This window comes from Caloenas nicobarica, chromosome Z, assembly GCF_036013445.1.
Source record: "Caloenas nicobarica isolate bCalNic1 chromosome Z, bCalNic1.hap1, whole genome shotgun sequence".
Classification (NCBI taxonomy): Eukaryota; Metazoa; Chordata; class Aves; order Columbiformes; family Columbidae; genus Caloenas; species Caloenas nicobarica.
Genome location: NC_088284.1, coordinates 5375606 through 5391442, shown reverse-complemented (window position 1 = coordinate 5391442; position 15837 = coordinate 5375606). Strand labels below are relative to the sequence as shown.

The following is a 15837-nucleotide window of genomic DNA, read 5'->3' as shown; positions in this document are numbered from 1 at the left end:
GTCAATTAAATTCATAGTTTTGGGGACATGCCTTAAAATGTAGCTTAAATTTTCTGGAGAATCAAACACTTTCACAGGAGACTCTGCAGCAAATCACTGTTTAACTGCTGAGACTGTAAAACTTTAGGTCAAGAAAGGGTTATTCAGGGCATCTTTTGATTCCTGAAATGGGGTTGAGTTCACTTTGAAATTGGCCTATATTTCATTCACATGTAAAACTCACACCACAATCACCCTGAACTACATTCAATTTATATAACTTGATGCTGTTCAAATTCCTGGCAGCAGAGTGCATTTCCCACCTTTGCAGTGCCCATGTAAAGTGCATTCAGACATTTGGGAAGCTGAGATCAAGGTTTCTGGGCTTATATATGTTGTTGTTTGTTTGTTTGTTTGTCTTAAGGATCTGCTGTCCTTGCTGGCTGACTCATTGCTGTACAAGGTGCACATACGTTATTGAAACTCACAAACTACCAAAGCCTTCAAACACAACATGATGCATACCTCAGGAAAAAATCAACCAGCTGAAACATTTTGATTGAACAATAAAAACATTTTGAGATGGAAAAGAGATGAACTGAATCAGTTAGAATAAATTATTGTATTTAACTGGTTATTTATTTATTTATGTATTTGCCTTACTGTATGTGAAACTTAATTCTCTGGCTGATGCTCACACGTGCATATACACGTTATATGTATACTGTGTGTTACTTTTAGCATTGAGATATTTTCCTTGTGGGTGAGCATCTGATGTCTAAATATAACGTGGGGAGGAGAAAAACGGTAACAAAATACTTGATCTACAAGTAGACCAAAAGATTCCTGTAATATATAGAAAAGCAGAAATGATAAACATATAAACCAGCAACAGTATTTATTCATTCCATGATTGTGATAGATGTTTCTACACAAAAGAGAAAATACAAACAAACAATTTTTTCTTCTACTCAATTAAATTCATCTGTCTCTTCTGGTCAGATTTTGAATTAATGCTATGCCACTGAAGTAGTCCTTTGGTCTTTTCCTTTGTTAATTTCTCAATGTTATTCTGTCACTGCTCCCTTTATGTTTGAATAGGAAGCTTGGTTCTAGCTCTGTGACCCTTATATCTGAGGTTAAAAATCTTTGGTTTTATCTCTGATTGAATGGTTCACATTGGGAAACTACTCACCTGTCCAGCAGTGTCTAGAATGTCCAAATAGGCTGGTTCGTCATCAATTCGGACTTGAGTTTTATAGGCATCCTCTGAAAAACACAGTGCAGTATGGTTAAGCATAAGAGTGGCTCAGAAAATGGAAAATGAAATAGCTTTTCTAATTTGGAGCAAGCTTTTCAAAAGCTCTCCAGTCTGACCTAACTTTGCTTTCTTTCAAGTCAAAAAGACATTTTTTTAAATCCTACCATCACTGCAAAGCATTAGCAACAAGAAGTTATCTAGTCTTTTCTATTACACTACAACAAAATTTTAAAGAAGAAAATTTACCTCTCTTTAAAAGGATAGCACAGACCACAGGTGGTGTTTAAGTCACAAAGCTTCAGAGGTGTTGTGCTGGTGCTATGCAGCAGGGTGATTTTTACTTAACACAATCACACTTCCACAGAGCTTTTACAGCAAGTAGTTTCAAGCTAAAAAATGTCTAAATTGCTGGGAAACTCTCCCTGTGGCTGAAGGGGGGCTTCTGGCTCAGATATGTCAGAGCAATTAATTATACCTCTGTATATGTCTGGAGAGGATGCAAATGGATTTTTAAAACAGATTCTGTAATCAGTGTCCTCACACTCATCATGGCTGGGGGTGGAGGAGGAAAAACTTATGCTTGGTGAACTGTTCTCTTAGCTCATGATTTTGTCAAGCTAAATTTGGAAGGAGAAAAAGAGAAGAAGTGAATTACTATTTGCATATGTTGTTTTCTTCACATTTCAATTCCATTCCCCTCTCAACATTTGCACTTTCTTCCTGAGGTTAAATAGAGCTCAGATACCCGGCCTTGTTTGTACTTCAAATAGTCTTGGAAATTATCTGCTTTGTTTAATTAAACAATAATGCACAGCAGCCTGAGTGGTTTTGGTGACTGATACTATGCTTTGGCTGTGCATTGAGGTGTGAAGACAGACAAGTGCATTTAATGCATCTAAGAAGTGTTATTAATCATCCTGAGCCTATGGCTAGACTCAGTCCTGCAAGCCTTGGCTGCCAGGGACTCTCAAGACTACGCTTTCAATAACTATTGATATAATATTGGGATTACAATATGGGATTATATTGCAGGTAGCTGGAATTCCCAGGACATTCCAGTTTGTGCCTAATTATATATCTTGCGTCATATGACATTTTATAAAAGCATGTAAAAACCTGCTTTCTACCTACACAAAGGAAAAACTTAAACATTCAGGTATGAAGGATTCTGGATGGCCTTAACTCAGCCCGCTCCTGTGCAGTCAGAGGAAAGCTGTCTTTGGTGACATAATCACATACAGTACTCTCCACGATTTTTCTGCTTCTTTTAGGCCTCAGTTCAGCAAATTACTTAGGCACAGTCCTTGCTTTATATAAATACCTGATCCCATTGATATAAGGATGACACACAGTCTTAATTAATTGTATGATACGTTGCCTTGCTGAGAAAGCCAGAGCACTCCAACCAGCATGTGTTTCAGTCAGCAGATCTCTTTCTAGAGATTGTTGAATAAGAAACTCTGTTCCAAAGAGGGACTATAAAGGGTGAATTAGGCTACTTACAGTTTAAGTAATCTATTATGGCAGGACAATGATTTGTGCAGTAGATTTTTTTTCTTTTTAAAATATTATTTCTTAACTAGAAATGAAAACAAAAATGAAAATACGTAAAATCAAATATGCTATTTCCTTCATATGAACTCTATTAATACTATAAAGTATTATTAATATATTTCGATGTGGGTGAGTGACTTCTTGCATTACATTCATACATGCATAAATAACATACGACTTGCATACATTTAGCTTGCGCTATTGGCTCTGCAGCTGGATACTCTGAAGCCAATATGTTGTGGTCCTGTTTCTCTCTTCACTTAGACCAATGTGAGCCTTAATGCAATAGCTTTAAAACAGTTGATGGAGAGAGATATTTGCATACTTAAATTCAACTTGGATAAAAATGAAGCTAGAACGTAGATAAATCCTCTCTTATTTACTAAGGAAATGAATTAGGAGTTCAAAGTTAGTTACAACTAAATGATCCACTGGCCTCTGAATATAACTGATAGCTTTCAGAAAGTAAATGTAAAGTATATACATCTACTACTCTGCTGAGCTACTCCAGGTGTGGCCCGACATCATGCCACTTTAATCAGTGAAGCTTCAGCTGTTAAAAGCTGGAGCAAGGTTATGTTTATAACCCTTTTACCTTGCAAAGATAACACTGAACATAGAAACCCACTGTATTATTTCCATTTATTTTGATTTCTCAAACTACTAGCCTTAGAATGCTTTACAAAGTGCCAGAACCACTGTCCTGTTTTCATTCTTAATATGTGTTTGCATCTTCTGTTGGTGGTAGTGAAACATATTCTGTTGAGCATTGCCCAAGTACATGAATCTAGATGGTTTGCTAGGTAACCGTATTTTGAAGAGGTTTTGGTTTTTTTTTTTCACTCAAAGGATTTACCTTTGCCCCCAGAAATGTGGAGATGAAACAGGAAGGAGATATGACTTTCCTTTGTCTCACTGCATTATGATATATATATTCTCTCACTGCATATGCGTAAAAGGCAGGATGGTACAGGTAATTCACAAAAGCTTAAAAATAGCCTAAGTTGGGGTGTGATTAGCATGGGTATTCTCAAACTGTATTTGAATGGAAAATAGATGAGATATTTAACTCCACTTTTCTTATAGCACTCGCTTAAGAGGAAGTCCCAAAGCCCACATCTATCAAGGGAATCCCTATCTCATGTCGACACTCTCATACCATAGCACCCAATTATGATCTATCAGCTTCTTGGTGCTCAAACACAACCAGACTTTTGAGAGGCATTTTCCTGTCATTTACCCTGTGTGATTGGTCTCCTGAGGTGCTAGCAAAATGAATTTGTCTGAAACAGGAGTTAGAACGATAAATTAAATTAAAACGCATAAATTGCATAAATTAAAAACCGTGCTTCCTACCTCATGTTGTATGGAACAAGAAGACAAGATGCGAGTGGAAGTGTTGGCCTACCATTAATATTTTTATACAGGGATTTTGCCTCAGGAAGTAATGGAAATAGAGCAGAGTGAGGGATTACATAGATAAATATCTTTATTTGACCCAGTAAGATACAAGGGGGTGCAGGCATTAACCAGGAAAGAAACAACCTCCCAGAGATCAAGAGTTGGTTATGTATGTGTGTTGGAACCAGTTAATATATTTTTCTTTTATTAGTAGATAAAATGCTAAGCAGAAAACCTGGAGTCTTTGCATGCTTCCTAAAGTATTTCAAAAAGGACTACCATGTGGCTAGCCTTTATGGCTCAGGCAACACTATACACACCGTGGTCACATTAAGGAAACAAACTCTGAGATCTGAGAGTAACATGCTGCTTACATGTAGAGAGAGAAGAACAGAAGTGAAGATGTTCCTCTGAAATAGCATCTCACTGTATGTAAAATAAAGCAGGAAATTCTTCATAAGGGGCACTAGAAAACTCATTGTCTAATCTCCTCTGTTTAAAAAATATTCACATTATTTAAAATGCTGTCTTGTATATTGCACTGCTTACAGTGTTTGAGTACATTACTTTTTCTTTCATCTAATTAATTTATAATACTAATATAACAGTCCCTTCAAACTTAATTGGGTGCTTCTAAGCCACGTGTGTCTGAATTTAACATCCTACAGTTCTAAGGACTGACATTTATTAAAAGATCAAACTCCAAACGTCATTTCAGTAAAGAATTAAAATAAGGTGCAAAAAAAGAGAAGAGAATAATAATCAGGCATCAGACAATAAATCAGAGAATATTTCTTATATCAAGTTCAATATTATTCCTTTTCTGTGAGGCTGTCAGGTCCCACCTTTTGCTGTATGTAAAATGCAGCAGAAAGATCGGGTATTATAAGAACAAATAGTGGATGGAATTTACTGATATTGCTGTGAGATATAGCTATGATTCAAATACTGAGTGCAGGAATGCACATTTTGTAGGTAACAAATAGAAAAAATAAATAAACATCCTGAATCCTTACAATCTGTGTAATACATGTATATATTAACTGGATAGTTAAAGTATCCAATAAAATTAATTTTTTTTTTTTTTTAATATAAAATTTGGGTTTCTTTAAGAATTTTGTTTCCTACAAATATTAAAATAAAAGCAAAACAGATAAAAACTTCAATTATACTACTTGGATTGAATCTTGAATTCTTACTGACCATTTACTGTTTTCCAGGGTAGGGAAAAAAAAATATCAGAGCTCTAATTGTTCTCTGAACAGCGTCTATTCTTTTTTATTATTAATTCTTTCTTCCTTTACTGAATATCTTTTTTAAACCAAGAAAAAATGCTTTGCAGAAGGCACTTTTAAACTTTTTTTTCTTAATTATTTGATTATCCTCTGCAATATTATGGAAAAAATAATCCTTAAGCCTTTTGTTATCTGTCTGGTTTTTTTGGTTTTGTTTTTTTTTTTTTTTTCTTAATTTGTAAAATGAATACATCTTCTTTTCTGAACTTTCTTATTCTGGAGACAGAAATACAATAATTAATGCAAGGTAGTGCTGCAATCAGTTATCTTAGAGAAGCTAGATTCATAAAAAATATATCAAAGCACTTTTCCAGCTATGAGCAGGTAACTGCTTCATGACAAATAGATTCAGATGGTGTACAATTTAAAGGGGAGTTGTAATGGGCTTTTCCTCTGCATTACAGACATGTTTCAGTCCCTGAAATATAGGTCAGCTGCTTCTGTCTTCCATTTGTTAATTTTGCTTATATTCTTTCAAAATAAATATTCTGCTTTCTTCTTTGTCTTATACACTATAAACTGTAGTTAAACCAAATCAGATTCTCACATATATAGATGAGCCAAAATATATTTTGTTTCGATAAGGAGGCACCAAACCAGCAGAAGTCCAGGCTCAGTCAGCCACACATGGGGTTCTGCCTCGTGTTCTCCCTGTGTGTCAAAAAGACAGCAGGAGACCCAGCTCTTGGTGTATTTAGATTATGTGATACATATGCATTTTAATCCAGAAATGCTCATGAATATAGGATAATTTTGAGTCTTTGGCTGGATGAGTGCTCTTTCTATTTACAACAAGGAATTTTTAAATAAAAAGAGAGTGTATGAACAGAGACTTAAACCACTGTACCAACTTCTACACATAAGCTCCTTCTATTTGAGATAATAATATGCATGCCATAGGAATTGCCCATCAAAATATATTAGTCTTATAATTTCCCTTAGCATATAATTATTTTCCTAGAGTATGAGCATTTTATAATTTAGGAGAGCATTGCTATCAGCATTTTGCAGAAAAGGACACCAAGTCACTGAGGTTGCCTTCCTATGAGCTATGCACGCATGATAAGCAATGAATAGCTTAGAATAGTAGAACTGACAGATTTGATTGCCCTGTATTCTGTAAATACTCAGGTGGGTGGCAGTATCTTTTAAAATAAGGCAAGTAGGAAAATTAATACTAGATTAGTAGCTAGGATATTTAAATATCTCATTTCCAGTTCTCCTAGTGTTACATAATTTTACATTATACCAGCAATTAAGAATACTTCTTATTCTTTCCAGTGCTTCTGCTTTTTATTTCTCAGCATTCAGCTGTTTGCCATTATGATGTCATTTGTCTAGCTTTCTCGGGTTTTGTCAGATCTTTCAGGTTTGCTCGGTTTTGTGTTAAGACCACAAGTTGCTTGCTCCTGTGTATACAAATGATGGCAACGGACAACATCGTTCCACACAGAAGAATCTTGCTAATGGTTTGCTGAACAGAGGAAAAGTGACCCTGCCTTTCCAAACCCACAGATTGGAACTGTTTCTTCAGTAACCGCATACTTCAAATATCTCTGCTGTTTCTATGAAAGAACAGCAGGAAAGTAGAGCAGTATTTAAATCAGATAGTATCTCTCTGCTAGCCTTATTCTTATAAAAAGTCTATAGTCTAGGCCTTGAAAAAATTAAAATAATCTGAGAAAAAACAAAGCGTTAATCATATTAAGTGCTTATCGTAAAAGGAAATCATACATTTATTCATTATATACTCAGTTGCATGGTGAGAAACACAGCACTTTCTATCTTTGAGTTTTCATTTCAGCATTCAAATTATCATAAACATATTTGCAGACAAGATATTAAACCAAGGTCTTTGCCATATGTGTCTTTAGAAAAGATCCTATAATGTTGTTTTCAAATGGCCTTGCTAAATTCAAGTGCATATTACTGCTGTACATTCCAACTCTCCTTATTAATTTCAAGTGAAGATGCAATTCTTCATTTGCTTCATTTAGCCATTCTTCAGCATTATGACATATTCTTAACTAACTACTATGATCTGTTTTAGAGTATCTGTATTTCCAGTGGCACATAAAAGCAAATCCTTCAGTGTTCATAAGATATTTTACTGTTTCAGGTATATAAATGCGAATAGAAATACAAGGTACTTCTGTAAGCCTGAAAATGAAAGTGCAGAACACTTCATAGCTTTTAGCTGATTTTGTCCTGAAATTAGCAGTGCTAATAACTTCAGCAGAAAGTAGAGTCATAGTAGAGTACACCCAGATCCTCAAATAAACCTCTGCACTTGATTGTGCTATCATTGCTGAAAAATGGTGCCTAAATACCTGGTAGCTGACAGAACCTAAATTACCTGTTGAGCAACGAGAATCATTGCAGTGTAATAAATATTTGAGTTTAGGCCCAGTAAGTCTGATTATTGGTTATAAGTAGTCTTTTACTGAGTCATTGTCATACTCCGGTCTCACTCCATTAAACTAGGCTCTGCCTGCCATTGGCCATACTCCATCTGCATCTGGTTACAGTAAAATAACTAAAAGCTTCCTCAGACTAATTCATATTCTGTTTGGTTATCTCTCACTTCACTGCAGTGCTTCTCTTTTAATGCCATTATGTATCTCTCTTAAAACAGCTGCTCTCAAATTAAGTTTCTCCCTCTTGTTGGGCTGCCTGATGTTTCAGATCTGTGCTCTGCAGGGCAAGACTGATAACACACAGCTGCTGAAGGAGTCTGATTGATTTTTAGCATTGGGTACTACACGGCAGCTTTCTCAGTGACCCGAAATGCACTCAGTGCCTTCCAAATTGGCAAATAGGTTATCCACTATACTTTCTTCTTTTTGTTCTCCTTTCTTTTTTTTTCTTTTTCTTTTCTCTTCTTTTTTATTTTTTTTTTTTTCCTCAGTTGTACCTATAGATATATACAGGCAGCTCTTCTTCAACGTCAGCTTGCAGTTTCATTACTGTGTTACCCTTTCATTCTCTGCTGAAAAGCAGGGGAAGCAAAACTAACTCAATCTCACTTAGTCTGTGGTAGGCACAAAAAAAGAAATGTTACCTGTTCTGTAAAAGGTTTTGTGCTAACAGAAACCTGAGTGAATTGAATTTTGAGTCAGATAATCTGATTTGTCTTCTGCCTTTGGGTCATCATTATCAGTATGTTTACTAAAGAAACAGTTGCAAAAGGAAACTGGTCTGGGCGGCTTTCAAGAACTGAAATTAAGAGTGATTTTCTTGCACTAAGTGTTGCATAGGAGAGGTTTTCAGCTACGTATCATCATCAAGGAGAAAAAGCACAGAAAATTCAAGGTAATATATCCACTTTCAGGCAAAGAAGGTAAAAAATGTTTGATCCACATGGCCAGCAGAGCAAACTCATTGCTACATTCTCTGGTTGCACAGCACCTTGCACTCTGTCAGATCATTGTCATAAAGACTCAAAGTTCTTTATATGGTGCCAATAACTTGTAATAGTATATGTGAACATAACATATTCAGTCTTCATTCATGGTAGCAAATTCTCCATAGTAATCAATCAAAGCCACTCACCATTCATAAAAATACTGACTACAAGAAACACCTTCTCCACTGTTGCTTGCCCTCTGCACAGTGAACGTCTTCATGCTGTTGACTTGGATGCATCATAGTTCTTGTGCTTCAGTTCCAACTCAATATTCTGATGCAACATGTCAACAGATCTACTACACCAAGTATTGGTATTTATCCATTCCCATTAGGTGCTTCGTTATAAGAAGATTAGACATATACATATATACATAGTTTTATGTGTTTATTCATTGGTATGTATGTACCTATATATGAAAACACAGAGAGACATGTAAGACTGAGTGTATCTGAATGTACAAGAAAAGATCATAAATTAGTCTCTATGTGGAACACCTGAAACGTGTGAAATTACTTGCTTGGAAAAAAAAAGAAAGGACCAGGAGCAGAGTGAGAATTCAACAATGGGTTAGTTTTATACTACTATACTATATATTAATTTATTTTCTAGTTGCAGATATTAATTTTCCTCCTTAAAATCTAATTATTAATAAATGTAAAATGTGTGTTCACAAGAGCCCATGAAAAACAGGATCATTACGGAGTTCTGATCAAAAATAATAAATAATACTAGATAATAATAATTAAAAAAAATAAAATTAAAATATTATAAAATAATAAAAATAAATAATAATAAATAATAATAAAAAATAATAATAAATAATAATATTCATATAACCAAGATGAAGCCTAGAACACAGTGTGCCCGTCTTCCTTCTTTCCCATAGGCATGTCGATGGAGAAGCTGATTCCATTCATACATAACATATTGTGAAATGTAAGATTCCCCTGGTTGTAGTATAGCTCACCTCCTGTAATTGATAGGTTTCTGCAGAGAGGCTGGGGGACAGCAGAGATTTGGATAAAAGACTGACAAACTCTATCTGAATAATTTGGCCCAGTGAAGTAACTATTAATCATGATGCAAATGTTGTTATCAACAAAGACAACTTTTATGATTTTAACCTGAAAGCATGCACAGATATGACTAAATTTGTATATGCAATTATACAGGATATATCTTGCTGCCCAGAAAACTCACTCAGCTGTTCTACAAACAACCCTTCAAACAGGATAAATGTTGCTTATGAAGTGTCCCATCCATGTGAATTAGACTATTTGACTGACAGATATTTTTCTCAGAAGCAGTTCTTGAAGAGAAAATACAATTTTTTACAAATGTTACCATTTTTGCAAATCAAGTCTAAAGATAATTGAACCAAACCTTTGCTGTAGCATTTGCTTTCCTGCTAGAAACCACTTGCGATATAGATAATGCTACTAATATTTAATAAAGGCATATCATTACTTTCTCTATGTCCAGAAAAATGTCATTTGCTTCAAAGATGTACGTGAACAATGTGAACAAAGTACTCCTGTTTAATCAAAACATGATAATTAACAGGAGTCCGAGTACCCTTATCTTGGGGAAAAAGAATAGCAGGTAGCAATTTCACTACTCTTTCAAGTCTGTTATTGTGCTACTGAGTGGGAGGATCTGACAGGTACAAATTCACTTCTTGTAATTTCAGGGGAAGTAATTAACAAGTTGACTACATCTGTGTGGCTTTTAGCATGGATGATGCCTTGGATTTAGTAAAGTGTAAATGGCTTTTGGCTTCCATGAAAGAAAGGTTGATGGAGGAATTTGTCGTGTGATGTATTTTGAATCGAGCATGAGAAATCATCCACCTCTAGGAAACCATAGAATAAGTGTCCCTTCCAAGTTCACAAATCATGTAAGTAATATTTTTACAAATCAAAAGATGCAAGGTGACCCTATTTATGGATTGCAAGTCTCACTCTCTCCTTCTAAGTTCATGATCCTAATCATAGTTATCATCACTGTATGTGGGTTGTGATACCTAAAACAGAACCACTGGGCTAAAGCCACAGAATGACTTGGGTGTTCATTCCAGCTTCAGTTACCTAATTCCCAAGAATTTAAATCTCTTTAGTTGCCACGTAACATAACATTCCACCACACTTTACTCCTAAGATCCTAGGCTTTCTTTATAATATTTCACATTTGAGAACATTTTTTATCTGACTAATTTCAGATGCAGATGATAGAGTGAGATGAATCATGCTCTGGAACTTTAGTACAGTTATGTTGTTAATTAGAAACCACAACCCGTATGTGACTACACTGTGGTTTATTGTTCTGGATAAACATATATACTATCCTGCGTTATTAGCCATATGAACACTTTGCTCGCACTTAAACTCAGTCAGAATCTATAGACTAAGAGATTAATTCCCCAGATTCAGAGCACCTCAATCCAATGAAATATGTATATGAAACTCTACTAAAAAACCTACAGTAGCTAAGAACCAAAGGAGATGTTGTCTCAATTTTCTGTGATAGGTCAACGTTTGGAGTTTCATTATTGGACTGAAGGGAGGACTGAAAATCTCAGCTCCATGAATAAGCTCTTCTGTGATAAGAAAGAGGACCCTTCAACTCCTTTTGCCATGTCAGTTTACTAGACAGATCAATTAGAGACTTGGTGAATCAAAGCAGAGAGAAGTGAGAACTGTTGGATTGATTCAAGTATGAAACACCAGTCACTGAGACAGAAGTCTTCCACCTGTATGAAGCTGATATGAAAAAAGAAAAAATAGTCTGTGCAAAAGACAAAAATATTTTAACTTTGGTTTCTATTCTTGGCTGACTTTCTTTTCTAGATTCTAAATGTGGTAGATATCACTATGAAAGACTTCTAATAAAATTGTTTCATTACTACTATTACCACTAATATTACTAGTGTTGAAAAATATACCACAGAAATGGTTTTGATATTGTCGTAGTTATGAGAAAAGGATTTTTTTTTTCCTTCCTAAATTTTAATCTGGCTACTAAGTGCTTAAGAATAGCAACCATAAGATCACATTTTATATAGTTTTTAGTTATTTTTATTCTATCTATGTTTAGCAGACATACAGTTAAACTCACAGGTTTCTAGGAGGAACAGAAGGTTTATATCCCGTGCTTTGATCCTCCATTGACCCTATTCAGTGGAGAAGAGCAAATAGCCAGGGCAGGAACACATCTTACTGCTAACACAAAGAGAGTTGATGGAGGATAGAAAATAGCAATCATGGAATCATTTTGGTTGGAAGAGACCTTCAAGATCATCGAGTGCAACACTGGCACTAAACTGTGTCCCTAAGAACCTCATCTAGGCATCTTTTAAACACCTCTAGAGACGGTGGTTTCACCAATTTCTTGGACAGCCTGTTCCAGTGCTTGAGAACACTTTCAGTGAAGAATTTTTTCCTGGCACAACTTGAGGCCATTTCATATCTCGTCATATTGCTTGTTACCCGGGAGAAAAGACCAACACCCTCAATGCTACAACCTCCTTTCAGGTAGTTGCAGGCAGTGAAAAGGTCTCCTCTTAGCCTCCTGTTCTCCAGGCTGAACCCCCCAGGTCCCTCAGCTGCTCCCCATCATACTTGTGGTCCAGACCCTTCACCAGCTCCATTGCCTTTCTCTGGACTCGCTCCAGCACCTCAACGTCTTTCTTTTTGTGAGAGGCCTAAAATTGATTCCGGGAATTGAGGTGGTAAATATGAACCATTAACAATTAAGGGATACTGATGCATTTTTTGCATATGAACATGCAGCATAGGTTTCTCATGGCAACACATGAGAGAAACACTTTTGTGTCCTGTTCTAACACAGTAAGCAGATGTTAGGCAGGGATGTTTGAGAAACAGTTGTTCATCTGTTTGCTTGCTTCCTGAAACAAGGAAGAGAGGGGATTCAGGTCACTGGCCAGATTATCAATTAGAGTCATTCAGATTAGGTAAATGCTCCACATGGGAATAGAAATACTAGAGCCGCAGAAGATCAACAGTCCATCTAATCCATTTTCCTCTTTTGGAGAATGACCAAGAGCCCAAGGAATCTTACACAATAATTTTTGCTTGGCATATTTTCTCAGCTTCCAGTTATTTGCACCTCAGAGGACTTTCACAGGCAGAAAGAAAATCTTTGCCTTTAACAGCCCTTGCTGGATATTTTTCCCTCCAGTAGTTTACCCAAATGGTTTTTGAATCCATCTACACTTTTGGTACAGGTATTTATTGCTATTCTTTTTGATAAGAGGGATCAACTTGGGAAGGAATTTTGGCTCATGGGCTTGTGTCTGAGAATGACTCTGCACGAGACGGTTGACTTGATCATAATATCCTGCCTGTCCCAGAAATTAAAGGATTTTTTTCTCCTCTTTCATTCCCACTTATACTCCCATTTCCCCATACGTGGTTCTACACTATCCCGTTTTCCACTTTTTGAGCTTGCAGAATTGTTTTTACTGAAGCGATTAATCTCACTAACCTGGTAGACAACTATGCTGTGTTGGGGTGGTTTAGTTTTCTTCTGGACTACTGTTGAATGAGCCTGAAAAAATGTCAGTGGCTGAAGGGAATCTGCTAGCATAGCTGTTGCCTTAAGTTTTCTAAGGGCATGAGTGATGGACACAGACAGACAACTGCATTTCCAAGACTAAACTGCAAGCCTAAGTGCTCTTCAAGGTGTTCTGATTAACCTTTGAGCAAGTGTTTGGTGAAATGATAAGGGAGGAAATGACAACTGTAGGAACAGTCCTCTGGGCCATCTACTCCTAGAAAGACCCAGGCTGCGTTTGCTTGTCTGCTATTGTTTATATCAGAGATATTTGTAAAGGAAAATTTCTATTTTAAGCACTGTTTTCCAAGTCTCTGAAAATGCTAAGTGACAGCAAGCTGTCACCTGGTGTAAACAGCCCTCAAATAATTGCATGATGAGTTGCATTTGTAAAAAAAAAATATGAATGTGACAAAACAGTAGTAGAAATTAAATGTGTGTCCAGGATTTTAGAAGTGATTCATCCTGAATACAACAGGGAAAGTAATTGGTTGCTTTGGTTATTTGTTACATGGAGTCTGCAAACCATTTAGGACTGAATAATTGGTTTGTCAAAGCAAAGTCCGAAAAAATAAAGTTTAATAGCAGAGCTAAAGATCATGTATCTGAGTAACACAGTACATTTAGAATGCGGTCACACTCTTTCATTAATTAAGAACAATACTGAAGTTCTCAACAGAGGAAGGGGTAAAGAATCAAAGCTCATCTTGAGATGAGAACGCATCTAAGTTCTACATAGCTCAGACTGAAATGCTGAGAGATGATTCAACTATCATGGATCTGCTTGTTGTGGTTTAACTCAGCTGGTGACCAGGACCAGACAGCTGTTTGCTGCCTCCCACCAAGTGAGATGGGAGACAGAATCAAGAAGGAAAACCAAAACCAAAACCAACCAATCAACCAACCAAACAACACAACAACAACAGTAACCAAAACACAACTCATGGTTTGAGATAAGAGCAGTTTAATAGAACAACAAAGGAAGGGAAAAAAAATATATAAACCAAGTGATGCACAATGCAATTGCTTACCACCTGTGAGTTTGCTCCCCAGCAGCGGTATTTGACCGCAGCCAACTCCAGTTTATATATTGAGCATGATGTCATATGGGAAGGAATACCTCTTTGTCCAGCTCAGGTCAGCTGTCCTGGCTGTGCTTTCTCCCAGCTTCTTGTGCACCTGGTAGAGCATGGGAAGCTGAAAACTCCTTGACTACACAGCAACAGCCAAAACATCAGTGTGTTATCAACATTCTTCTCATACTAAATCCCAAACACAGCACTATACCAGCTATTGGAAAGACAATTAAGCCGTCTAAGCCAAAACCGGGACACTGCTCTTTAGAGGGAAACTAGCATATTTTAAAAACTTCTTTTCAAGAGAAATGGATTTTTTTTTAAATCAAACTTTTTTTATATAACAGAGAGAAATATCTGCTATGATATTCCAATTTCCATTCACCATGGCTTCAAATAATTTCTATTTCTCTTCATGGTAGGATATAATAACAACACTAAGCAGAAGGTATTTTGTTGCCTCATCGAAATCTAAACTAACTGAGCAGCTTCGACCCTTTTTGCATTCTTAGTTTCTTAGCACTACTCCCTCTTTTTCTATTCATAGGGTGTTTTTAATCTTACAGTGAGAGCAGCTACACTGCCAGATATATGCCAATGTTATCCTTTCTTTTGCAACTTTAACAAGGATTCTGCATGGCAAGTCTCACTGAGGGTTTTCCTCCCTTCACTGCAGGACCTCTATCCAGACACTCTGAGAGACATTATGATGATGTGTGAAGGTTCTTGTTCTGACGAGCTGTCAGGGAATGCACTGCAATCCAGCTTCAGGCACCTAAATTTAGACAGCTACAAAAGACGTGTCTACATGCAAGATAGGTACCTAAAATCCCCTTACATTTAACGGAAGTATAGACACTACTCAGTTGTCCATATATGACTCTTGCTCTTTGATATGATCTCAGGAATCTTGTCTGACTTTCATTTACTGGACTAGAAGGACTCTGGTGTTCCATAGGTCCTATGTCACACTCACAGGGGACCAGATCACGATGACACAGAACCTGTGGGTGATCCACAGGTCTTCTGGATCAAGATTCTGAACCAAAGCAGGATACTGTAGGACATCTCAAACGGCTCTTGAAGCCTGTGATAGAGGAAGTGATCAAAGACCTAAAACTCCACTCCTAAATCCCATGCAAGTGGAACGTAGATACACAGCTCAGGTGTAGACATTTTAATTTAGGTGCCTGAACACAAGGTTTAGTCCTAATACAGTAGACGTAATCTCTGTTTTTTATTCTTCATGTACGCAAGTCAAAATACTTTATACTGAAAATATTAACCTCT

General features: G+C 36.5%; 1 protein-coding gene across 1 annotated transcript in view; it reads right to left on the bottom strand.

The window, feature by feature from the left end:
• The window catches only part of RIT2 (Ras like without CAAX 2), a 184670-nt gene that overhangs the window by 104635 nt on the left and 64198 nt on the right, over positions 1–15837 (bottom strand). The window contains exon 3 of the mRNA XM_065657149.1: positions 1175–1248. Within this exon, the coding sequence (XP_065513221.1) occupies positions 1175–1248 (74 nt within the window). The remainder of the gene's footprint in view (positions 1–1174; positions 1249–15837) is intronic.